Raw genomic sequence first — 26,715 nt, 5'->3', positions numbered from 1 at the left:
AAATTCTTAAGGCTGACAACAAAGACAATATTATTTTGATCAAAGCATTGTTAATATTTACACAAATCAGCATTTTAGATTCCTGGAGCTGTCAATAGAACAGGTTCAATTCTGCTGTCTGGAGCAAAGGGTAAAGTCAATGTAAAAAAGTCATGGCACTCAAGTCTGTGAATTAGTATACAATAGGTAATAGTATACCAAACGTTTGTTAACAATTTGCTTTTCATTGTTAGTGAGTTGGTTTGACTGTAGAGGTAGGTGGTACCGAAAGACATGAAAAAGCTTAAACATAATATTCTGCTCGTCTTGCCCTGTGACAGACTGGCCACTTGTGCCCAGTATGCTTTGCTTCTTATGCATTAACCGCTGGAGTTAACCCCAAACCCCAACAGCTCCTATGTTCCACTACAACTTAGGGAATACAGAAAACGGATGACGTGACCCTAAATCATCACTGACTGTTCAAACCTCACTTTGGGCTTCAAGTAACATGGATTCTATGTCTCTCCACTCTTCATCCAAGCTCTGGAACCTTAATGTCAAAATGAAACACATCTGAAAATAGTACTTTGGACCACTGAGCAACAGTCCAGTTGTTTTTCTACTTAACCCAGGTGAGACACTTTGGCCAGTTTCTCTGATTCAGAAGTGCTGTGACTCAAAGAATGCAACATTTGTATCCTGTGTGTAGGAGCCGTCAGTGTGTAGTGGCTCTTAATGTTAGGAAGTGGCTGCGGTTGTCCCTGCTGCTGGTGCACCTTTTCCTACTAAACTTTTTCCCACCACTTTCTATGAATATGCTTGGAAGCAGCATCAGGGAGCGTCACAACCAGTTTCCAATGTTTAACTTTTTCACAAAATTAACATTTTCTGAGACACTATTTCACTCTATGTGCAATGAATGCATACATATTGGTTATATAAAAAACATGCTTTTTATGTACCTGGACCTGACTTTATTTTGAATAACTTTGATGAAGTGCTGGACTGGGACTTGGTATTTGCTGATACTTGTTATTTCTTGATTTTTCTGTAGCAACAAACATCTTGATTTGGGCAACTCTATTTGACAACATTACCCTGAATTAGAACAGCTTTTTCCTAAATCTCAAAACTCACTGCTGTAACTCAGCTAAGACATTTTTTCCTTGCACAAGGCGAATCCCAGTGAATTCTGTGTGTAACTCTGAAACCCTTCTCTTGTGATTACTGTCAGCCCCTCATTGAGTGTACCTGTCTTTGGATAAGGCCTCGTAACCGTTCGCACGTCTCCTCGTCCCTGATGCTCCCCACTGATGACAGCTTGGCGAGATACCTGACAAAAGAGGACAGCAAGATGAAATCTCATCAGCACCTTTTTGAAGTTCTGTTTTTTGTAGGACTGTCAGCTGTATCCCATTAACAAATGCAGTTATCCTGGAAAAATTAATGCATTGATATTACATAATCAATGAATCAACTATTTTGACCTTAAAGCCTCTTCTAGGAGGGAATGGAGAAGGAGCAACATCGCCTTTTGTGTGTTGAGCCCGTTACACGTTCTTGTACTGTGGTCATCAATGCAGAGTTGCATGTAGAAATGAAAATATGAACAAGGAAAGTCTAAGTGGTGTGCTGAGCAGCACATTTTGTTTTAAAAAACACCCTGATGGATGTTTGGATAAAACCGAGGTTCTCTGTAGATACTGAAGCAATGAGATATCCTTCCACCACAGAACAAGCAGTTTGTAAATTAACATTTAGCACAGAAGGATTTGGTTTAAACCTTCCTGACTCTTCAAAAAATTAGAACATTTTTTGAAAACATGGATATTTACAGCTAAGCATAGTGATTAATCTGATTAAAAAAATAAAAAATATTGGCATCCCAAATTACAGCATAGAAGAAAAAAGAACGATGCCTTAATCTGATTGCAGTCGCTGGAACAAACAAGTCAATACCTCACCATTTGAATTTGGTTATCAGTCTCCTTAAGACTTCCACAAAACTTGATATATTCATTTGTGAATATATCAAATGATATATTTGATTCAATATATACCAAATATATATTTCCCACAAAGACTGGAGGTTCTCCGGTCAAAGTACGGAGACGCCACCGAGAGTGATGGGGAACGAAACCACCAAGAATCAGTCTGCTAAAAAGGTGATGGCTAACCAACCGGACATTGTGATGCTGAACAAAGCAGAAAAGAGGGCAGTAGTGATAGATGCAGAAGAAGGAACACAAGCAGCTAGAGAAATTCCAAGTTCTCAAAGAGGAAACAGAGGCGTTGTGGAGAGGCAGGGCCTCAGCTGGAGCAGTGGCTCCCAATCCGGGGGAGTGGAGACAGATTCCAGGAACAAACTGCTGGGATCTCGGTCTAGAGGACAGGGCTAGCTTTTGTGTTGATATAGGAATGTTTTGGATGGATGTCTGGTTGAGAGGAAGTAAAGTGGCTTATCACTCACAGCACCTCCAAGCCAGACAGGTCTGATATGCTGCCAACGTACACACTCACACACAATAGAAGAAGATGTGTGAGAAAATGACACTGGTCAGAATAACCTGATCCTCCCACCTTCACCTCAGGCTCATATCTGAAGTCCCAGCTGCACCTTACAGAAATAGGCCTTCTCATAACCCTCAGATTATGTAGCGTCTGCACCGACCAGCAACGACCTTTAAACGCCTGTTGAGTCTAGAAGTTATTTTACTAAAACAAAAGAATGTAATCAATCCACATTTTCATAAGGATTTGATTGCCATTTTTCTCAAGATAAACACCTGCGCCTTTAAAGAGCCCACTTCACAAGGGGCTGGATTGTAGTTAATGCAGTGACACGCTGCCACACTATAACTCTAATGATGGTTCACATTCTTTTGAAGGGGGACTGAAAGTGCTTCATTGTATGTCTGAATGTTAAAAACAGAGTTGTTTATATGAACAGAAGGAGCAGATAAACGGCTTACATTTTTTCGTAGATAAAAATCTGAAAAGTGTGCTCTGCATATATATTTAACCTCCATGAGTCAGTACTATCGTAGCATACAATGGACCTTTTGCTGCAGTTACAGCTGCAACTTGAGGTACAGTGTCTCTACAAACTTTGGTCTCAAAAAGACTAAAAGTTTTGCTTGTTTTTCTTCCCTATGCCAAACTTTTCTCTATCTGTGAACATCCATTTTCAAGTCTTGCCACAGATTCTCAACTGGATTTAGGCCTGGACTTTGACTAGACATGAATATGCTGTGGTCTAAGCTGGTTTAGGGTTGTTGTCCTGGTGAGGTTAACCTCCACAGCCGGTCTCCAGTGTTTTGCAGCTTGTTTTTAATTATTCTGTACCTTGACATGTTTCATCTCTTCTCGTTTTTTACCATCAGCATGATAATTACTTACAGCAGTCATGATTAGTCCAGTTTAATAAAACTGTGAATGTGTAATCGAACACTTTTTGCTCAAAGTGTTCTGTCTGTGAGAGGATCTGTAGTTTAGAACTCACTTCCTGTTGATTTAAAGTCTGTAACCAGTTTTAGTATGTTTAAGAAGCAAACAAAACTCTGGTTATATCCAAAACAGAACTGTGCCCACTTTTGATGTTTTGATGTTTTATGTTTTACTGTCTGTTTGATTATTACTTCTAGAGGTATTTTTTAAAAGCCCATCTAGAGAGAAGTGCTGTGAATTAACTTTTGCTATTGCACTGTGACGTAAACATGGGACTGCTGTTTTCTTTCAGTTTGTCTATCTCGCTGTATGTCTGTCCCTACCAAATAAACTAATTAAATTAAATGTGAACCAAAATAGGGAATTCTGGTCTGCCTACAAATCTAGATGTGGGTTTAGTTAACATGAACTCTGGACCAGAAAAAAAAACAATGACTGAACCCAGAGGCTGTATAACAAAGTAGTTTGGGATACAACAAAGTAGTATACTAAAATACTTTGTTGTGAAGAATTAGCATTTTCTAAAATCTATCATCATGTTTTTTTCAAAAACTTTATTCAGTTTTCAATAAACGTCATTTATACATAAATTCAGAAGTTTGTAGAAATTTGGCATATATGTCTGTCTGTCGGTGTGTGTGAGGCAGGAATCTTTCATTTCTATTTTGCTGGGTTTTTTTTCCCCAAATATTTTTATTAGAATTTTCTGCTATACAGACATACAAAAAACAAACCATGAAAAATAAAAAAATAGATTAAAATTAATGAACATACAATGCAATCCCTGCCCTGACCCCACATCCCCCCAAAACACACACACACACACACACACACACACACACACACACACACACGCACACACACACAACCCCAGGACTCGCTCTATCTGCTCAAATAGAAAAGAAAAATTATGTTTACATGTCAGAATGTTTGACGAGATGTAAGGAAGGAAACCAAATATCTTTAAAATCTTCAAGCTTTCCTTTTGTTACAGTTTTTCAGTCAGTTTTTCCAGGTTGTTGCTCAATGTTTGATCCATTCATTTATCTTTGGTCTTTCTGTTTTCCTCCACTTCAGAGCAATCAAATGTTTAGCCTGCAAGAAGCAAAAACTCACAAGCTTCTTTCTCTTTGTAGGTCCTTTAAATCAATCTGGAAAAATGTGTATCAAGCTGATGTGGAAAAAGTACGATAGGGTCACACCTGCTAGTTGTATTGCTATATGTTTATTCTAAGTTCTGCATATTCCCTCCAACGTTTCACTATTTGGGTTACATGTACAAGGTTGGACGTTGTTTTTCACAACTGCATGGGAACCAGTCTGTTTCCCGTGCTTTGGATCCTTTCTCCCTTTTGTATAAAACTCATGTGTTGTCTCTGCCTGGCAGAGATTTCATCCAGACTTGCTTCATTATTGATTGTCCTATGAGCTCTCTGAGTTGTGCACAATTCATGAATAAACCTGATTGAGTGATTTTACCTGAACAGTGCTTGGAAATAGTTTTTTTTCCATGACACAAGCGAAGTTTACTGACCATTGGCACATCCTGTTCAGTCAAGCAAGAAAGGAACATGATAACCTCCTTCCAGAACGTTTGAAACTCCAGACATTACCACATACAGTGGAAAAGAGTACCCTCTTTTTTTACATCTATATTACATTTAAAGGTCCTACCAAGGACTAGGTTGGCAAATTAGCATGTGGCTAGAAAACATGTGCACAAAACAACAGTTGGTTTATTTTAACATGTAACATTGTGTAATGTGATTTTTAATTTGAATTGATTTGAAAAGCAGGAAGTGGACTAAAGTGGGTAAATAGAACCAAAACAAACACGCAAAAGTCTTCTGCTAGGAGGAGAAATGCCTCGTTGTCTTTTGCCAAAGACAAAAGGGAAATCCTGATTCTCCTGAGAAAGTTGTCTATGTCTTCTTAAGATGTTTTTGTGTTGTTTCCTCTAGTGGTTCTTGGTGCAGAGCGCCCCCACAGGCCAGGAGGAACAGGTATTTCAAAGGATTTAGTTCATTTGACACAGTTCAGTGTGAAAGAGAATCGCAGGAGCTGAAAATGTAACTAATGTTAGAATTTAAGTCTGCTGGACTGCCAGGTGTGAAAACACCTCAGACTGTTCCACAGTAACTGCAGCTGACACTCAGTTTGTTTGAGGTTCTGTAAAGTGAGTTCCACGAGGCACAGAAAGAACAAAGTAGTAAATCAAAATGCACGTTGTGAAAAGCAAGACAATTGACTTTTTGGACCACTATTCTTTACAGACATGGATCTGCTTAGAGTTTCTCCAACTTGTTTTATGAGTTTGAGGTTATGAGTTTCCAAGACCACACATACCTCCGTAAATCCCTGTTTGTCCATTTAAATCAAGGCATGGCACACAGCCAGACTGAAGAGGCCTTTCTGTCTGTCAGACTGTTTGTATAACTCAAACAGAATCCAAAGTCTTTTTTCCACGTGTGTTTTATAACATGTAATGTAATAAATACTGTAAAGCGAATCATAAACATCAGAATGATTATTATTATTATGTCTTAAGTAACTTAACTTCTTACAATTGTTGAATTTAGGATAATTTCTACATCAAACTTTTGCATTATTTTCTCTCTTTATTTTTATTTTTAACCACTGTATCGTAATAAAGATTCCTCCTATAGGTACCAACGCTCCTCTTCTCTCACCCTCTCAGTATTTCAGATAGCACCTCTTCCTTTGTCTCTTTGAAGGTCTCATTTTTTCTTCTCGTCCAGACAGAGTCCGTATTAAACACTCATCGCTGTGATAACCTTGCTCTCTGCCACTCCACCACATCTCAGCCACATTGGCTCTTCCCTCGAAGCTGACCTCACCATCTCAGAACGTTCAAACCACACCAGCTTCTTGCCTACAGCGTTCTTTAGGTTTCCGTCTCACGTGAATGATGTAAAGTTTGGAGAAAATGCGACATGACCATTCAGACTGCAGACGCCTTGAAAACGACTGGATACAAATCTAATGTCCACATACAGAAACGGCTCAGATTGGATTTTTTTTTGGGGGGGAATGAAAAGATCAGAAAGTTGAGACTGCTGTGTGTGAATGTAATACAAGACAACCATAAGAAAACTGAGATGCAACTTTCATCAAAAATGTTTTTTTTATTGGCTGAAACTGTCACCATGTTGTGACAGTTTGGTATGAGACGGATAATCTGTGAAAAAAATGAGCTCTTCTGCTTTCCTCCAGTGCTAACTAAAAGCAACCAATCGGAGCTAGTAGGAGGGTCTTAGCGCTGTCAATCACCATCGCATGCACCTCCTCTAGTTACCTACAGCTACCTACCCTGTTGGGAACGATAAAGCTAGTTAGCATGGCGGTGGATAAACAGTTTCCCCGTAGCATTAGCACATTGAACAGTGAGTACGCAAGGTAGACTGGCAGGGATAAGCCCCTCCTCCTGGCTAATGATTGGTTGTTTTTGGTGCATTTCTTTAGACGGCAATAGCAGCTCAGGAGAGGAGGTGGAGGAGATTGATCTTTTCACAGATTATCTGTCTCATATTTTACAGTCATGACAAGTTGACAGTTTTAACAAATATGTAAAAATCCATTTATTTTTAAAGAGTTACATACTGCAGCTTTAAGGTTCTAGTCCTGCGGTGGAGCCATTGGGATGAGGATAAAGAAAGAGGAGAGTGAGGAAAACGTGTACAAATGAAAATGGGCTATTCAACAAAAGGTCATTTGGCCAAACCGTCTTTCGTCAGGTGGAAAAAAACATTTAGTCAGTCGGCTTTGTTTGCTAAAGTCAATCAACTTCATGCTGCAGCTGCCTGATGGATGTGGTGACTAATTCATCTGACACACAAACTTTTATCAAATGCCTGAGTGCAGCTGAATAAGTCTGGCTTCTAGAAACTGGAACTGGGAAGTTAAAGGTCCGACCTCCGTTTCCTGTCATCAGAGCTACACAGACACAGAACCTCAGAGGCTCTTTTCTGCAGCCGCCTTATGAAACATATTGGTACCACAAGTCATCAACTACGAAAAGTTTCAATCACTAAAACTCATTAATGAACACTTCTGTAAATTCAATTGGAGGAATTGTAAACTGTTGTTGCCGGGTGGGTGACCTGTGTTTCTCTTTCTATTCATATTGGATCTGGTCCAAACCCAGACTGCTGCAGCTGCTCTGATTCGCTCCAGCGCGGTCGCATGACGTTCATCAAAGCAATGTGTGATGCTTGATGCCTTTTTGTTCTGCCGCCTTGGATATGAAGACGCCGCAAAGGTACAGATGCAAATCTCTCAGTGCCTAACGATTCGATTCTGAATTTTAGAGCTATGATCAAATTCAGAAACAACTTTCCAGTTCAAAGGACCAAGAGGTTCTGTTTAAATTATGTGACTGACAAGAGGAGAAGACATTGTAAACAAATAGATCATTTATTTAAAACAAATCCAGATTGTATCAAATTCCATCAGTTTTGGATTTCCTCATCAAAAGCCTGCCTGGAGGATTGCTTTGATACGTTCAGGCATATTTGAGAAATCCTTGAATCTCCATAGCAACCACTAAGCTGTGCAAAACATCTGTGTGGACCTAGAGCCACCTCACAGAGCAGCCTTCCTCCGAGACTCCCCCAACTCAGCTCCTTCAGACTAGCCAGCAGCAATTAGCAAGGTGAGAGTTCATCTATTAGATTGACTGAAGATAAATACATAAACCAAAAGCTGGAATTTTTATAAGCATATTTGTGAGCCTGCCTCTTTATTATTAAATTGAATATAATTTCAGATTTTTGTATAACATTTCTTCAGGTTAACTTAGAAAGTCAGCTATTATTGTTATAGGTTAATTTTCTAACCTACAGAAAAGTAACTGTTAGAGAAGCTCAACTGTGAAAAATTGGACCGATGTTGATATGAGATGGTAATACTGCTGTTATGTTAGATTTACCAATAGTTTATTTGATCATTCTTTTTATACGATTACTTGTTTAATCGTGAGAATAATCGATAGATTACTTGTAAAAATAGATACAGCGCGTGAGACGAGGCGATATGCAGCACACTCACAAATAGAAGTGGCAAAGATGTACAACTTAAACACATTTTAAAATGGATGTTTGAACATTTTGAATCAGTTCTGAATACCCAGGACTGGGAAGTGTGATTTTATTTCACTACTTCTACTTTTGGGTAAGACCACCACAAAGTGAGAAAAATAATCAGGGAAGAAAGGCGCTTCTCTGACAGGAAGCACTCAGAACGCCATCACACTGGCCCGACATTCACCCTGGAACCATTTAATAAACATTGGATAAGCTAGCATTCAGGTAATTTTCTGGATATGTCTGTGTGTGTGTGTGCGTGCGTGTTCATGCACGTGTGTGTGTGCATGTGTGGGAAAAGCTGAGCGTAGGCCTGGGGCGGGTGTCTCACTTTATCTTTTCATACTGCTGTGTGCACTCTTCGTTTCCCAGAGACAAGGTTAACAAAACACCTCTGCAGGGGAGTCAACTCATGAAAGGACAAACACACACACACACACGAATGCACACACTCACACCCACGCCCGCACACCCTCACACGAATGCACACACTCACACCATGGTCCCTCCTCTCATCCTGCCTTTCTCTCTCCTCTGTCTGTCTCCTTGGCCCCTGGTGGTTTGCTTGCTTATATCCTGGGGGCCTAACCCTGCTGGAGGCCTGCGATGCGTAGTGCAACACCAACACACTGCAGCCTGCGAACGCACCCCGATCCAGGTGGAACACTCCATCGCTCTCATCCAGCCCCCAACAGGACCCTCTGTAACAGCAGATCCCTCCAGGCAGTATGCAACCAAAAGACTTTGTATCTAATATGATAGAAAAGTGATATTCATTACTAACTTTTACCCTCTCATTGCAGCATCCTTATTTTTTAAGTGGGGATGTGTCAGGACCACGAATATAAATTCATGATTTGCACGGAACATTTTTTTTTAATATCAGATTATAATACAAACAATCCCAATTAAGTAAAGTTATTTTTAAGGAAATCCCAAGAAAACCACATACAGCTGAATCAGGCATTCATTTTTTACTGTTGTAAAAACAGTAACAATGTTTCCTATTTTTACTGTTTAGACATTTTTACTGTTGTTTTTTTATTGTTATAATTAAATATTGAAATATTTCAACTCAAATGCTTACCTCGGATATAGATTAGGGCTCGGACTCTAACATGATATTTTGGATAAATTACACACAGAGGAAGCCTCACTTTTTTCAGTTTCCTCATTCCTGGCACAAACTCCTCCTTCCAGTAGGTGGCAGTAGTGGCCCCTAAGATTTACTGGTCAAAAAATAAACAGGACGTATGGACAACAGGCTTTTAATCTGAAAACCTACGCTGCAGGAAGACAAAATCCAATCTATACCTAAAACACCAATCAGTAAGTAAAATATAATAATATAGCGCTTAATCACAGACATTAAAATCACAAGCCGCTTCACAAAAACACACACATCAAACTAGAAAAATTGCTATTCCTAGCGTAATAGCCGTGAGAATGCATATTTGCAGAAAGATTGCTGCAGAAAATGCAAGAAACAGCAGAACATGGCATAAGAAGTAGGGAAAAAAGCAGAAGAAAGTTACAGTCATACATGGCAGAAATATTTTGCTAAAGATTGAAATTTAGCCAAAGATATAGCACAGATTAGCAGAAGCAGAAATTGGTATCAAACTTGAGCTATTTGAAAAAGTTGAAAAGTGAAACATAGCAAACAAATAGCAAAAGAAGCAGAGCCTTTTGATATATGAATTGATAAAATCGGTTAAAGTTTGCAGAAGACCTTTGTAGACAGTAAAAGCAGTAAAAGCAGAAGGCGTATACAGAAAAGTAGACAAGCAGAATGCTGACACAGATAGAAACAGCACAATACAAAAAGTACAACAGTGACTTTTAGCAAAATTCATAGCAGAAATCTCCAGAAGAAGCAGAACGTTTTGATATATGAATTAGCACAATTAATTGAAGGTAGTAGAAGTAGATGAATGTAGTAAAACATACAGAACATTATATAATAATAATAATAATAATAATAATAATAATAATAATAATAATAATAATATTAATAATAATATTAATAATAATAATAATAATAATAATAATAATAATAATAATAATAATAAACACAATAAGTGAGATTGGTTTTATGCAATTTTATACTACAACATAAAATGCCGTATTATAAAACTACAACATTTTTGTATTTGCAAAAATATGTTTGTATTTAACAACCCATTGAAATTGGGCCTCTGTCTCTTTAAGAAACTCCTGCTTTTTCTGAAGCTCCGCCTTCAGGACGTCATCACAACATGGCTCCTCTGTTAACCCGTTAATGTTTTTACCAGCGTTTCACTGAGAAGCAGCTCCTGTGACCTCAGCAAACACACAGATCCATCAGGTGTTTGGTCAAATTTGATGGAACACCAGCAAATTTTGAAGCTGTGAGCTCAATTCAAAATAGAAAATATCATTAACAAATAAACATGATACATTTGTTAGTGCTTGCATTTTTATCCAAAACTATGGATTATTGTAATAAAAGCCTAATTAAAGGTTAAAAAAACAAAAAACTTCCTTTCCCTGTGCAGTTAGTCATAAGTCTGTTGATTTTTCTACAATAAGGATATAAAGTTGAGCCCTTCTTCAGGCCCTTCCTCATGTCTTCACACATAAAATGACAGTAGAGCTTCTTACTGCTGGCCTCCAACAATAACTTACTGTCTACCACTGTTCTTTGTGAAGGACATATTTTTGGTTTCACAGCTATAAATCAGTCGTGCCGATAGACTCTCCAAATCAAAGCCTTAAATCTCAGATACTTCTCCAGTGTTGCCATGAAGCTGCTGACTGTTTGTATGATTAATGTTCTGCTTGCTGATATCTTGCTTGGCTTCCAGTTGTGCTGTTCTCTGTTGTCAGGTGATAGAACCAGTTCAGAACCGTTTTATAACAGAACTCTGCTCTAAGCATCTCCACAACTGATTCCTTGATGTTCTTTCAGAACTGGATTTATGTTCTCTACTAACTAATTCGATCTATTCTGAAGCTGCTTGATTTTCATTTAGGGTATCAGATAAATATAAATATTTGTCATACGTTTTAGATTTTGCGTTGTCTGGTCTCATTAAAACTATATTAATAAAGTATAAGAAATACTTTACAAGGCACCGGTGAAGTGGAAAAAGGAGATGACGAAAAGCTAAACAACACGGTCAATTTTCGTAAATGATTAAGACAAAGAAAAACATGCATCCTCGCGACAGGAAGCGTCCGCACGGAAAACGCCGCAGTAAGTCTGTCAGGCCAATTGGTGGCGCTGTGACACTGCCATAGAACGATGCAACAAGCACTGAACTGTGCCAGGTTTCTTTTTGTGGGAGTGAGACAGAGCTGTGAGGTCATGATTTTAAAAAGACGTGGCTCGACTGTTCGCACTGAGACGTGAACTTTGACATTTTTCCCCACAGTTTCTAAAATGATTGCTTCTGGTCTCCCAGAACGCCGGATCAATGTAGACACCCAGGCTAAACAACAAAATACTTTTATACACCTAAAATAACTCATGTGAACTGAACATAAGCTTAATATGAGATTTAAAAATTTTTTAAAAAGGAATCTATTACGCAAACATACATTTATTTTTTTTTGGACGTTTCTGTTCTTCCAATTGGGTCTCTGTTGCTCCTAGAAACAGTTCATGTGCAAATAAACCCCAATCATTTAATGGCTTTTGATGTGTATGAAGTGTGTATATTCACTTTGACTTGGGGGCGTGGCCAGCTGTAGCTTATTTGCATAAAAGTGGCGTAACCTTGAAACATGTCATTTTAAAAGCGGCTCAAAATAGAAAGGACAGAGCAGGTGAAACCTCATTATCTGAGAACAATTTTGTGCAAAACATTTAGTGAAGATGTTTTGTACAGACCACAGTCCTATCTTAGCTTGTCTAAAAGGAAGCATAATGGGTCACCTTTAATGTGAATGTGAACCTTTGATGTGAATTTGTGCTGGCAAATTAATAGACAACTTTCAGATCCAGATGTTTCCTACATTTCATAAAACTTCTATGATTTCCTGGATTTTTATTTGTTTATTGATTTCACCTTTTTCCAATTTTCTTTCAAATATATATTTTTTAAAAAGACTGAAAAAAGGAGCAAACAGAATCCTCACAGAAGGCTCTGTTAAAGGCCGCTTCACCGTGTTGGACTTGGACAAACCTCTTCAGAAAACAGGACATGAATCTGTATGCTGCTGCACACCTCCATCCTCTTTAAATGTGTATTTATGTGAAAATATCCTGGTGTTTACCCCGCTGGCTCTGAGCACACACTGATGCTTCACAGGAACAGATGTATATATAGCAAACGCAGAGACGAACTGGAAGAACGGCTTCTTCTGGGCTGAGGCAGAAAACCCAAGATTCAGAGTCTCTGAACAGATTTTAGTGAAATAAATGAGGCTGAATGAAGCCTTCACATGAAGCTCCTTTGGCAGATTTAAGGTGCAAATGACCTGAATTAACCCTCGATTTCTTCCTCTGCAGAGAAAACGCAGCATGCACAGCAGATTGTGGCCTGTGCACGGCGCTGTTCTCTCATTTTGATTCCAGTCATCATGCTATAAGTGGCTTCAGATAAAATAAGCTCCCATTATGTAAAACTTTAAGCGGTTTTACATAAAACCACACGAGGAGAAAATTCAGAAATGAAACACATTTTCACGTGTTTCTGTTTAGATTTAAACAACGGAATGGAAAACGTCACTTTTAAGTGCAAAATTGGTACCAAAAAGAAGAATCAAAGAATGAAAAGATTCATCAATTCAAAAATAAACGTGTCATTATTTTGGTATCAAAAACAACATGGAAGACAGATCACACCACAGCAGTATTTGTGGTTTTCAAGAAATTTCATTTTTAGGATATGCTAAATTATTCAACTGTAAAACGTTTGGAGAGAGACATTTTTTTTTTAAATGACTGATTTATTTGTCCAGTTATACATTTTGTATTTCTATGTTTATTTATATATCTCTTTAAAATCACAGAGTTCTGCTGCCAATTTTCAGTGAGAAGTAATTGTAAAGATTAGACCAGTTCATGCAGATTTGAACCAGTTCTGATTTCTAGAGCTGATAAAATGGACCCAATTTGATGCCTTTTGGGAGATCGGCTGAAAGTTATATGAGAGTTTTAGAGATTTTATCAAACGTCTGAAAATCATCCACTGTCCTCTTTTGATCAGCAGTGAGGCTCACCAGGTAATAGATCAGATAATTTAATCTTTATCTCTGATGTGTCATAAGATTTTAACAAAATCTGCAAGACTTTGCAAAAGACTTCCCAGAGATTTTGGGAAAAGCAGTAAAGCAACTCGGCGCTCGTTGGTGCTCCATAGCCCAGTGATTATTTACAGTAGAAAAATAGACAAAGTTTGAACAGAATTTATAAAAGTTTGACTTCTCTGATGGAATTATCATTTTGATTTCTCTTACAGTTTCTATCTACAAACTTTTTGTCCTGCGGATGAGAACTGGCTAATTTAACCCAACGGTGGCAACAGACTGTATTAAATTGAAGATGCAAGCATTTGTTTACTGTAATTTTTGTTTTATAGTTGCTGAACAATAAAAATTTTATCTGAAATCTGAATCTCATTAAAGATCCGAAACATAAAAAGGGTTCCCAACTGTTTTCTTATTTAAAAAAAAAGTAAATTTCCAAATTTTTGGGTCATAAATTGTTTCCTGTGTTGTTGACTGTTTACTTATTTTATTTTATTTTTCAATTCTTGACTAGGGCTGAAAAAAATCCTTTAAAAGGTGCTTAATTGAAATATCACAAACCATATTTACAGTGTTTTCAAATAAGTTCCACTTGCTGCTGAAAATTTCTAGTTTGCCATTTTTTTTCTTTTTGTTTTTTTACATTTTTGTCACAGCTGTACCCAATATTTTAGTCGATCATGACAACTACATCCATTTTTTTTTTTTTTTACAGTTAATGTGTCCATGGGGATCGAAATGATAAAGTTATGGCTGATTTTCCAGCTGACCTTTAATATCAGGGCATTTTTTGAAAAGAACGTCGGAGCATAATTCATAATACGGAACAAAGCATGGGCACCACATGAGGAGTTGGAAACAGGTTGAAGTTAACAATTTTTCCCAACATAAACAACCTGCAGTCAATGGAAAATGTGACTAATTTATAAAATCTGCAGTCTGACAGTAGTTAGAGCCAAAGAAGAAGAACAGGTTCAACACTAACGTGAAACAGAGGATGAGAATTTATCATGAGAAAGAAATGTCTTACACTGCGCCTCCCAAACTATTCACACTCTGTGAACCTTTTCATATATTGATGATTTTTAAGACACCAAAAAACATAAAGTGTATCATTCAGCCCATAGAGTGGAGCCATGTTTTAGGGTTTGTCTCCATCTTAGCACATCAACAGACTGAAATTCTTGCTTGTTTATATGGAAAATTTCCTGAAACTCAGTTAAAACAGTTGAAAAGTAAAACCCAGATTTGTGTTGTTGCCAATTTTCAAATGGATTTAAGCTTACACTTTGACTGGGCCATTCTAACACCTGGATCCCAGTATGTTTAGGCCTGTCCAGCTGGAATACAAGCCTCAGCTGTTTTCCAGGTTTTCTCCCATTTTTACCCTGGAATTAGCTCCGTATATATTATCATCATGACACAGGCAGCACTTTGTGACCCTTTGGATGATGAACAGCATTAACATGTAGAAATGTAAATCTTTGTTAAATCTGACCAGACCATCTTCTTTCTCCTTTCTGGTTGCCTAAACCTTCAATCAAGACCTTTTTATTGGATTCTTTCAACCTTGACATTATTCTTGTTTCTCTTCCATAATTTTCAATTGGAGATCAATCGGTTTGATTGATCTTCAATTGAAAATTCAACTTGATCCATGCTCCCAACTCCACAAACCCACCGTCCTTTAGATTTTCTACCAAAAGAATTGTTGTCAAATTGTGCATCCTTTCACTGCCACTTCAACAAATTATTACTCTCGCATAACATCCCCAGAAACATACATTAAAGTTTGGGGTTTTAACATGTTCAGGATGAGAATACTTCTGTTTTTTTTTAACAATATAAATCTCTCTACCATGTTTTGAAAAAGTCCTGTTAAACCCAGAATCGGGCCACAGATGTGTCCTTGTTGCTCCGTGTTGTGCTCTCTCAGAGCTTCTCCCCATCGTCCTCCATCTTTGTTTTGACTGCTGATAGTCTGTGAGATCAAAAGCTGGTCCTGCTGCACTCCGCTTCAAATCTGAGAGTGTGTCAAAGAGGCTGAATGGACGGCATATAAGAAAGGAGTCATCTGCTGGACGACTGCATGTCGTCCAACAAACCCCGGTTGGACGGAATCGTTCCGACAAGAACGTGAACAAAGTCAGAACTCCTTCATTTGTTGGAGCTGCCAGCCTGGTGATGCTTCACTGTTCGGCTGAAGAAGTCTCTCATGATTTATGAATAGTTTCACTTTTAATTTTTTGTAATAATTCAAAGTAAGCTTCATAAGTTGAAAGCACAACTGCAGGAAAAAACTGAATATGTTTAAAAAAAAAAAAAAAAGGTAAATGAAAACCCAAATAATCCAGTAGCTGGTTTTGGGGCTTAAAGAGCTTTGGTTCTCACAATAGGTAGGTGTGTAGGTCTTTGTATTATGGGATGGGTGGGTCAAATCTTTAGTCATAATACTCAAAATGGCCTTGTGACTACATGTGGGAGGGAGGCAGCACCAGAAGGAAAGATAACACTGAGGACAGGATGTGAGAGAAAGAATGGTAACGATAAAGAAGAAGTTTGCTTGAAAAGAAAAGGAGGTGGAAATTCTGGAGGGTGAAAGGTGAAACAAAATCAAAAGTTCCCTTAACGTTACTGCATCACCATGCTCCCTGTGTGTGTGTTGTGTGTGTGTGTGTGTGTGTGTGTGTGCGTGTGTGTGTGTGTGTGTGTGTGTGTGTCCATGAGCGTCTGGGTGTATTTATATGCTGCCGGCTCCACTAGAGCTTATTTGCCCCTAAAAATAACACACACAGCCAACACCGCAACCCTCTCACACACGCAGACACACACAACATGCGCTCCAAAACTCACTTTAACACACATTTGCGGAGAGACGCCGTAAAAGTCCCAGAGTTATCTCCACGCCCGGTGCCAGTGCCACGGCCCCAGAAGGCTGGGAGCCAACCAGTAGCTGGTTGTGGTTTTCGCCTGTATAACGTTCCGATCTGCATACAACAACTGTGAACAGCTGATTGGTTCTAAATGCAGGACCTGGCAGAAGGTTCCTGTGCTTCCTGTATCCGAGGTCGAGAGTGAACGTAAACGAAGGTGAACGTCACAGCGGCCAATCACAACGAGTTGGACCGCATTTATCAGAATGGGATTTTGTTGTTTCTAGAACTTGAGAGTTACGATTTAATTAATACTTAAACTAAAACTGAACCCACATTTACATCCACATCCTTTCTCATCCCTGACCTTCTGTTCTGAACTTTAATGTTGGTAGTGCAACATCTCAGCAGCTTCAGGCTTTTGAAAACAAACATTTTCACTTTAATACTTGAAAACTGAGCGATGAGTTCAACTTGCTAATTCAATCACAAATGGAAATATTTTCCCAGTTAAAAAATTTGTACACACACACGCACACGCACACACACACACGCATACCAGACAGAGTAATCATGTAAGCTAACAGTCATGATTTAGGACTGTGGGAGGAAGCTGGAGTACCCTGAGAGAATCCATGGGGAGAACAAACTGCTGCTACACCAAACGATAGCAGATCGATTGAATGGGTAACTAGCAAAAAATATGCATGTCTTATTCATACATGTCATTTGCTCAAATAATCAACTTTGACCAAATAAATGAACAGTGGATGTTTGTTACGTGGATGAACAATCCAACGCTTGGTGAATTCTGCTTCACAATGATCGGAAGAGGCGACATCAAGGATCAAAAAGCGACGTTGCCATCAACGCTTGGCCGCCACAAGCCAGTTATCCCTGTGGTAACATTTCCTGTATTATGTATTCAGTGGTACGATTTAGTGTTCTATGTGGAAGAACACCAAGTGTTCTTTGGCAAAATGTCTAATAAAGTAAGTCACGTTCCACTGAGGTTCTGTTGAGTCTATATAATCTATATAACAGCAGATTCATTCATGTTGCTCTTTTTTGTTCCACATCTTATCAATAATTATACAGAACAAACACAACAACAGATGAAGATTAAATATAAGAATATTTTAGCAGTATCTGGGAAGAACGTGGATAAAATGTTTGTGGCAAACATTGTTACTTACTAATAACTTAGAAGATATTTGACCTATATCCTCTTCAATTAGTTGCACCGATAATTAACTTCCTGTTTGATTTGTGATGCTTTTTGTTTTGAAGCGTCACAAGCACTATGTGTTTTTAGTGCAAAGGCAGCTTAATTTTAAATATCATTTTAAGTTATGTTAAAATTAATCAGCAAAGTATGCTACAGATAATATGGCTTGACTTAATTACAATACATTTGTTTCTTTCTCTGACACAAAGAAGGTGAAATCTGCTGAGTGTTTGTTTTTTTCTCAATGTGTCAGCATGGTAGTGAAATATATCTATATAAAAAACATCGGTAAGTATGGGTTATCAGTCATAACAATATTATGGCTGATAATATATTAATATCGAATATTGACATCGGCCAAATTTTATCATCGGTGCATAAAAAACATTTCTTTGTGTTTTTGTTCTATTAATTTGAGCAACAATAAAATACAAGCAATTAAAAAATTATTCTGCAAAAAAATTTTCCTTTAACTGTCAGTATCAGATTTTACCAACATAACCTAATAATACAACCAAATTCATCTTACATTTTAATAACATTCATATTAAAACACGGTTTTATTAACTCACTTGATTATTGGTGTATAAAAGATTCATTTTACTAGTAAAGATACTAACACAATTGGCTTTTACACCCAAACATATTCAGTTACTCTCACCTGTTTGTCTCCCAAGTCAGGTTAAAAAAAATTGGCTCTCATCTAGTATTGCATTTATAATGAGATATTTTATCACAACCTGGCAGCTTTCAGGTTGTTTTTATTTCCACATTCACTTTGGACAGATAAGGAGATGGGCCTGCTTGTGAAAATTTACATCCTCCATGAGCAGCGGACAGGTCCTGACACGCAGCATTTACTGGTGCTGCTTACTGTTTACACAGTTTAATGTGTGCTTGTGTGTATTGTAGATGGTTTCCTATGTATAATAAAAACTTAAGGTATCAGTCACTTAAAGAATGTATTAATATACACAAATCCAGTATGGATAGTTTTTTTTAATTCACCAACATCAGAGACTTTGAATTTCCAAGTTGAAATTTGATGTCTGTTTGGAATGAAACATTTCAAACAGATCGAAGCAGTGAATGTTTTCAGTGTCTTCATAAATGGATTAAATGACACGCTAATTATGTGTCACATAGTTACAGTCAAGTGTCGTTTCCAGTGAACCTCACTGAGGTGTCTCCTCACAGCTCCAAACTGGCAACAAAATCCATCCGCCTCTCAGCGACAGGCAGGCCTAGAACCATGGATTGAATGATTCTCTGCCAAGAGCTTAGTGTCGTACAAGTCCTCCGAGTTGTTTTCTGTTTAAAATCACTTAAAAAAAAAAAAAAAACTGCTCACAAATTGATAAATTGTGTGGCCTGTAAAGATGTCTCACATTACAGAAGGAAAACGACTTAAGAATTTGTGTCCGTGTCGTTTGACAGCAGATTTTTGGACTTGTAGTTTTGATCTGGTAACGTCTGACAAAAACAGACAAATGCAGAGATAATACTACACAAAACATCAACAGTATTTAATTTCAGCCATTAGTTGGTGGTCGTGGTCCCTGACCCCCACTAATACCAGAAGCTAACTACATATATGTTGCAGCAAATGTCACACAGCTTGGACATATTTGTAGATATATTTATGCGTGTGCTTCTCTACATTAGAAAGTGACTGGAAACGATCAGTCATCTACCATTAGTAGGGACCCGAGTTGGAGTCAACTCGAGTAAAAGGAATTGTAAGTTGACTTTAGTTAAGATCAGGTTCTGGTCTTCAGGTTAACAACATGATTTTGTGTTTGTTCTGTTTTTGCTCTTCGAGGAGTTTCTGATTTGTGGTTTCCTGTCCTATTCTGTTAAGGTTGGTCCTCTCTGTTCAGTGTTCTCTTCACTTCTTGTTTTATTTCTCTCTACTTTCAGAGTTTTTCCCCGTCATTATGCTTGTACACTTGTATTGTTTCTGTTCTGCCATTCATTAAATTTAATCCATTCTGGCCCTACTTGCCAAGTTTGTGAGTTTCTTTGCTGATATCACCACTTTTGGATGAAATCTTTGGTTTTTGGACTTTCCTTTTGCACTTACTGTCCTCTGCCTCCCTCTTCGCCTGCGTTTGGACTCTCAGAAACACACCAAAGTGGCAACAGAGCGCAGAACTAAATATCTAAATGTGACCGTTTTGAGTTGAGGAAAGGCCAATGTGGATATGCACTGCAGTGCCTCACAATGAATATGCCAGAGAAATACACACATGTTCACACACTCGCATAGCAACAAAGAGAAAACCTAAGGAGTCATACTTTCCATACAATGCAGAGATACGGTGACATGATGTAAGTATATTTAGCAGCTGGGGTGGGCAAATCACATGTAAGATAAAGTTACAACAGTATTCACGTCTTTATCGCGATTGCCTTTGTTTCTCTATCTCTTGCATCAGGTTGACAGAAGACTGTGACGTCCTAACTTGAACTCACTGTTTCCCACAAAGGCTTAAAAAGTAAATAGTATGTTCTTTGAGGTTTAGAAAGCAATGTGCTGTCTTCAGACAATAAATAAAGACTATAATCCTTTCTGTAAAGGAGATTTGTGCCAGTTTAACTGAACAAACCAATGACTTTGAGCCAGTCTGCTCATTTTCTTAACCTGTCTCTCAGCAATCCTTCAGGCGTAGTGAGGCTTCTTATCCACCCTCTGGTTAGAGATTCAGGCATTCGGATCAGCCTCTGAAAATGTGTTTTTATAAAAATGATTGATATGCTGACTGAATAATTGGACTGATTTGAATCTATATAGTTAAATGTGAATGAGTTCTGTTTGTTTTGGAAAGTGCCTTGAGAAAACATCCATCCATTGCTTTACCCGTTTATCCCTGCAGGGTAGCAGAGGAACTAGTGCTACATTCAGTGGTCATTGTGTGAGAGGCTGAGAGGCCGCCGGTCCATCACAGGGAGGCAACATCTGCACCCTGCAGATGGTCAAACACTGAAACTACCCAATAAACAATTCCTATTTGGCAACCGCTGTCATTTCTGCAAATGGATGGATGGATGGATGGATGGATGGATGGATGGATGGATGGATGGATGGATGGATGGATGGATGGATGGATGGATGGATGGATGGATGGATGGATGGATGGATGGATGGATGACCTCAGGGTTTTTTCCAATATTTAGTCAACTTTAAGTAAATGGACTTACATTGATAGCCAACAATAAGTCAAACATATCAAACAGTCAGTCAAACTGTACATCAAAAAATGTGAAAATTATTGCACAGTTTAACATTTATAAAAACAATTCAGAAAACTTGGATTGTTTTGCAGCATTTATGAAATATTGTCATAAAGGTGTTTATTTTTTAATAGAAAGAAGCCATAACTTCACTCATGTTTTTTCCATTGGTTTACCTCAGTTCTCTTAGTGTTCAGTTTGAACCTTAGTTCCATTGCTCAGCTGATGCACAATACCACCCGGTGTTTGCTAATTGCTGGTTGCTAGTCTGAAGGAGCTGAGTGGGGAGTTGTGGGTTGCTCTGTGAGGCAGAAGCTCAGAAGCTTTGTAACTGCAGCTCTGAGGAGAAGCTGAGCTTTGAAGGCGGGGTTAGGTCCAACCAGGTGATTTGCACAGCTGAGTGGTTTCCATGGAGATTAAAAAATTTCTCCAATATGTATGAAAGAATCAAAGGAACACCCCAGGAATGTTTTTTTTTTTATGAAGGAATAACATTAGAACTTCATATAAAGCTAAAAGAAAATAAGAGTCAATTTTACATTATAATGCCCCTTTAATTGAATTCTGGTTTGTTTAGAAAGTCCGGCTCATTTGAGGAGCCATGCAGAATCAACTCTGACGCAGGTTGTAGTCATCACCTTAGCAAGCTGTAACAGAAGAGGCCCCAGCTTTTCTCAACTCATTTGTTTGGCAGCATTTTTGCTTTGGAGTAGGAACAGCAGATTGAGACAGACTCACAAACAAGACAAACAATATGTAAGCACAGCAAGTTGTTCACACGTCAAGGAGACAGAAAGCATCGTCATAACAACAAATAGCTGGACATCTAGTGGTTTACTGAGATACGTCACAATAACAGAACACACTATAAACAGCCAATAGGAAATTGTCAATGTGCTGCAGACATGCATGACTGAAGAGTTTGATAGAAATCAGAAAAACACAGACATCAATTTGATGCAAAATCTAAAATATTTGGAATAAATGCCTTCTTGCAGCATAATTTTGATCTTGAATGTTTTCTTAACCTTAAAATATAGTGATATCTGATATTACTATTACTGCTAAGCTCGACAACCACTACTTACTGGAAATGTGTGTATATGACTAGAAAAATTATTGCAGCTGACTTCACCACTGCTTCTCTGATTCAGCTAAACTCACAATCCCATAATCCTTTTCTGCATCGCTGTCACTGTCATGTAACTAAACTAAACAAATATGGAAACACACATCAACAAAATGGAAATAAATATCATATTGTTAATATCAGCCCATTTATCGGAGTGATACCGATATTAGAGCCAATATATTGTGAATCCCTAACACCTTTGATATCTGTTTTCATTGGATTGCACTGCAAAAATACTAAATCTTAGTGAGTATTTGTGGTCCAAATGTTTTAGTATACTTGAAATAAAACAAAACTAGCTTACAAGTAACTTTTCCACAAGACATAGGAGATCGTTTTAAGTCAATAATTCCTTAATATTCATGGGAAAGTATTAGTTACATTGAGAAACTTTTTCACGAATAGCAATACATTTTAATTGTGCTATCAGTGAAAATAATCTGCCAGTGGAAGTCGTACTTTTGATCATTATTCAAGAATTATTGACCTAAACCAAGCTGATACAACTTATGAAAGAGTTGCTAGCAAGTCAGTTTTGCCTTATTTCAAATGTACAAAGATATTTGCATCAGAAACTGGTAAATGGTAAGATTTAGTATTTTTGCAAAGTAATTAGGAACAATTATCACATTATCTGAAAGAAACCTGAATTTGAAGTAAAAACGGTGACATATGAAAACCGTTTCCTACATCAAGGTGGACTATCTATCATGTCATCCAAGGTAAAGTGAACATTCCCAGCACGTCGTGTGTCCAACACAAGGTTAGAGAAGAACCAACAGAGTAACAGCGCGTCCTTGCAGCTGTAACATGCGGCCAGTTAAACAGCAGTGATGAAAAACGAAACCTCACACGGGAAGCTGAATCATCTTGATGTCTGATCTAACCTCCTCTTATTGAGATTTAGTGATCGGTTGGGGGCTCCCAGGGGCCACATGCATTAAGCCATTGCTTACATGTAGTTGTCACATGTTTTATAGCTGCCTATTAACAGTCCCTGTGACTGCTGGCCATCCTTTGACCCTTGCTGAAGCCTTGACGACTCTGCTGCGGACCACACAGATCCGTCTCAGCAGTGTAAATCCCAGAGAGCAGAGCGGCAGCTCGGCGGCCTGCCTGTACACGTCCTGCTGTGTGCTGCTGTCACCACACCTTCAGCTCCCAAACAGCACAATTATCCTGCACCCAGTGACAGAGTTCAAGGCAGCTTGAGCTGTTTGGCATGGCTTTAATTTGACTTCCACTGATGAATCTTTCAACAGCGTCAGTTAGCCCGTCTGCGGCACCATCCCGACGCAAACATGAGAGGGGCCGTTATAAATCTCACAAGGTCGCCGTCACCAGGAAACGTGCGACGTCTACAGCAGACGTTTGTGTCAGCAGTGATTTGTCAGCTAATAATGGATCTCTGCGGCAGGTTATAGTTTGTATCAACTGCGAAGGAAAGGGTGTGGGGGGAGGGGGAGCTGACAAACAAGAGGTCGACCTCTAAAACGAACAGATTTTCTGCAGGTAATGGAAATGAATGGCAGCAGAGAATGGAGCGGAGCCTGAAGAGGAATGCAGAAAGTGAGCTAAACACCTCCCACAGGTCTGCTGGGAGAGCAGGCACACACATGTGGCCCAACCGACCGGCTCCCAGGACCCGGGAGGAGGCGACACGCCGACCCAGCAGGGACTCACCGCTTTACGCCTCGAGTCTAGTACAAACCTCAGCTTCATCCACGGGCAGGATGTAATACTTAGAAATGATTTACATTTCTATACTGGACTATTTTAAAACAAAGAATTTCTAGCTTCTTTGATTTCCATCCTAAACATCCTCTCTGTTTGTGTTAGAGGCACAAAGGTGTGTTTTTCTTCAGAAACCCTCAGTAACTGTCTCCATTACGGATCCAGTTCTATGTGATATATTTAAAGAAAACTAACAAAACAATCACATTTGTCTTTAGTAAAGAAACAGCTTGTGGGAGCAGAGTTTTCTCTCGCTGTATTGGAGCATGATGTAATGCAGTGTGGTCCCTCCCCCACCTGTTGCTGTGGGTGAGCTGAAAGACAACTTTCACTGTCGCTTCAAAGCAAAAAGATTTCCAACTGAATTCTATAGTTTCCTTCAAATGAAAATTACAATAATTAAAAATTAGATAGCACTAAAAGTCAATATGTTGTGACATTTTAAAAGTAGTCAGATTGATTTTTTGTGTCCTAAATTTTGACTAAATGCAGATAGTTTATGGTGTTTATTATTATTGTTGTAATTTAAATGGTTTGTGTTTTCAGATTAAACCAAGGTTATTAATCCTCACAAATACAGAAATAACCAAATGCCCCCCAGCTGAGAGTTCTTCTAAAATCATCAACATAAAGTGGCAGCTTGTCCAGTTTCTCCAGCTAAATGGAGCCAAATGTCCCCCTGATGCTGCATGGCGCCTCATCAGAAAAGACTTTTACAATTCCCCTCACTTACAAGTACAAGGCAAATACCTGTAACAATCAATATGTTACATCGTTTTGGCAATAGGAGGAATAATTGGTTAGGTTATAAAGTTGAAGATGAAGGCAGGCGCATCAATCCAAAAATATCAGTAATATTGATATTGATATCACTACAGCGGTATGATTGATGCTAGTTTCACATGAAATTTTATTCTTATTTTTTGTTTTTTATTTAGTTTCTCAAATCGACCTAAAAACAAATTATGTTTTCTTAACCATAAGATTTTTTTTTGCACTTTGTTTTAGGGAAAAAAATGCACGCTATATTTTTATTTATTTTTCTATGTTCCTGTTTGTTGAGCTAATTTATTATTAAAACATTGTGTGGACACCTTTAAGCTTTGTCAAAATTCTGTCTGAGGTTTTAACTAAATACCTGGAGGCCAGAAGTTTGAAGGTCTGTCAAAGCATCAGTACTAGAGACACTGACCTGGTGTTCATTTGGATCGATACCAGAGCTACGCGGTGTCCCACACCTCTAACTGGAGTTTTAAACAGAATGTCGAACTGATCCAAAACATAAAGGAAAAATATCTCTTTAATCTAAATATTTCAGCAACTTATTTTCCTACGAATTGTATGAATATTATACAATTTAATTTGTCACAGAAAAGTTCTACTTTTCAGAATAAACATGTCGGATTCTTTGTTTTGTTGAGGGGGTTTTTTGTGCAAAAGTTTTCTACTCCCCTCCGTAAGAGTGTCAGCTATTAAACCTCTGACAGAGTGTGTGTGCGTGTCCTAAATTCACGCACACACTCACACGCGCGCGCGTATGAGTGTGTGCGTGAGAGAGAGAAAGAGAGATGGTTAACAATTAACCTGAGCGACCGCTGAGCCGGAGGTAACGAGGACAGGCGATGCGGAGATCAGAATGAAAACAGCAAGAGAACAGGTGTGTGTGTGTGTGTGTGTGTGTGTGTGTGCGTGCGTGGGGGTGTGCGTGTGTGTGTGTGGTGGGGGGGTGAAAGTGTGCGCGCGCCGTGAGTATGCAGGGAGAAAGTGAGAAGCAGCTCCGGTCAGGAGAAATGAAAACAAAACTGGAGGCTCAGAAACTTACAGCCAGTTGCTGGCGCTGACGGAGAGGAGCGCGCAGCAGAGCATCAGGACGCAGCGCAGAACAAGATCCTCACTCATCTCGAGAGGCAGAGGCTGGAGGTCCGACGGGCCGAATAATCCCCAGGTAAGAGGGTCTCGAAGGCCGGAGAGTAAACCAGACTGCGGGATGTTAATCCATCGTCCCGCATCCAGGGGATCCCGTCCCGTCCTCTGCCTCTGGCAGCTCCCACGCCACGGCACAGAGCGCTCAGATATATATGAAGAGAAAGTAAGTATATTTAGGAAAAGGAATTTTAACTTGATGTTTTTTAGTCTGTTTGTTTTCCTTTTCTACTGCGCATTACTGAAAGCGCGTGGAGAGGTGAACGAGCTCTTCCTCCTTCTGCGCCGGTCTGACACGCTGAGTCCGTCCCGTCCCGTCGGTTCTGCCCAGCCACATGCGCACAGCCTGAGCGGGGCCCCCCTGCACACACACCGCCGTCCCTCCGTAAGTCTGATGAGGAGAGACCGTGAGCGCTGACTTTAGCTGAGGGGCGGTGCCAGGATGGAGAGGTATGCCACCAGGATGGGAGGTTTTTTCTTCTTCTTCTTACCTAAATCTTAGTTTTCGTGAGGGGGATGAAGTAGGCGGGTTGAGTGAGCTGCTGAAGTGTTGTTTGTGTGTGTGTGTTGGGGGGGGGGGGGAGGGGGGTGTGTGCGTGTGTGTGTGTGTGTGTGTGTGTGTTTTAGAGTTCTCCTGGGAGGATGCAATAGCGCAGCCATTCACTATGCCACTCACCGCTCCTGTCCAACAGGCACACACACGCGCCTGGCTCACACCACACACACACCCACACACACACCACACACACACACACACACCACACCACACACACCTCTCGGCTTGGCCTCGCCACCAAATATTCTGTGGCTAACGTGGCTATTAAA

General features: G+C 39.1%; 1 protein-coding gene across 1 annotated transcript in view; it reads right to left on the bottom strand.

The window, feature by feature from the left end:
• wnt4 (wingless-type MMTV integration site family, member 4) overlaps window positions 1-26,329 on the bottom strand; it is a 32,200-nt gene extending 5,871 nt beyond the window's left edge. The window contains exons 1-2 of the mRNA XM_044122319.1: window positions 25,790-26,329; window positions 1,234-1,315 (exon numbers count right to left, since the gene is read on the bottom strand). Of these exons, the coding sequence (XP_043978254.1) occupies window positions 1,234-1,315; window positions 25,790-25,866 (159 nt within the window). The 5' untranslated portion in view covers window positions 25,867-26,329. The remainder of the gene's footprint in view (window positions 1-1,233; window positions 1,316-25,789) is intronic.
• Between the last annotated feature and the right edge of the window lie 386 nt (window positions 26,330-26,715).

The sequence above is a fragment of the Gambusia affinis genome, linkage group LG07 (assembly GCF_019740435.1).
Source record: "Gambusia affinis linkage group LG07, SWU_Gaff_1.0, whole genome shotgun sequence".
NCBI classification, from domain to species: domain Eukaryota; kingdom Metazoa; phylum Chordata; class Actinopteri; order Cyprinodontiformes; family Poeciliidae; genus Gambusia; species Gambusia affinis.
The sequence above is the reverse complement of the archived record's forward strand: the minus strand, read 5'-3'. Positions and strand labels throughout refer to the sequence as shown.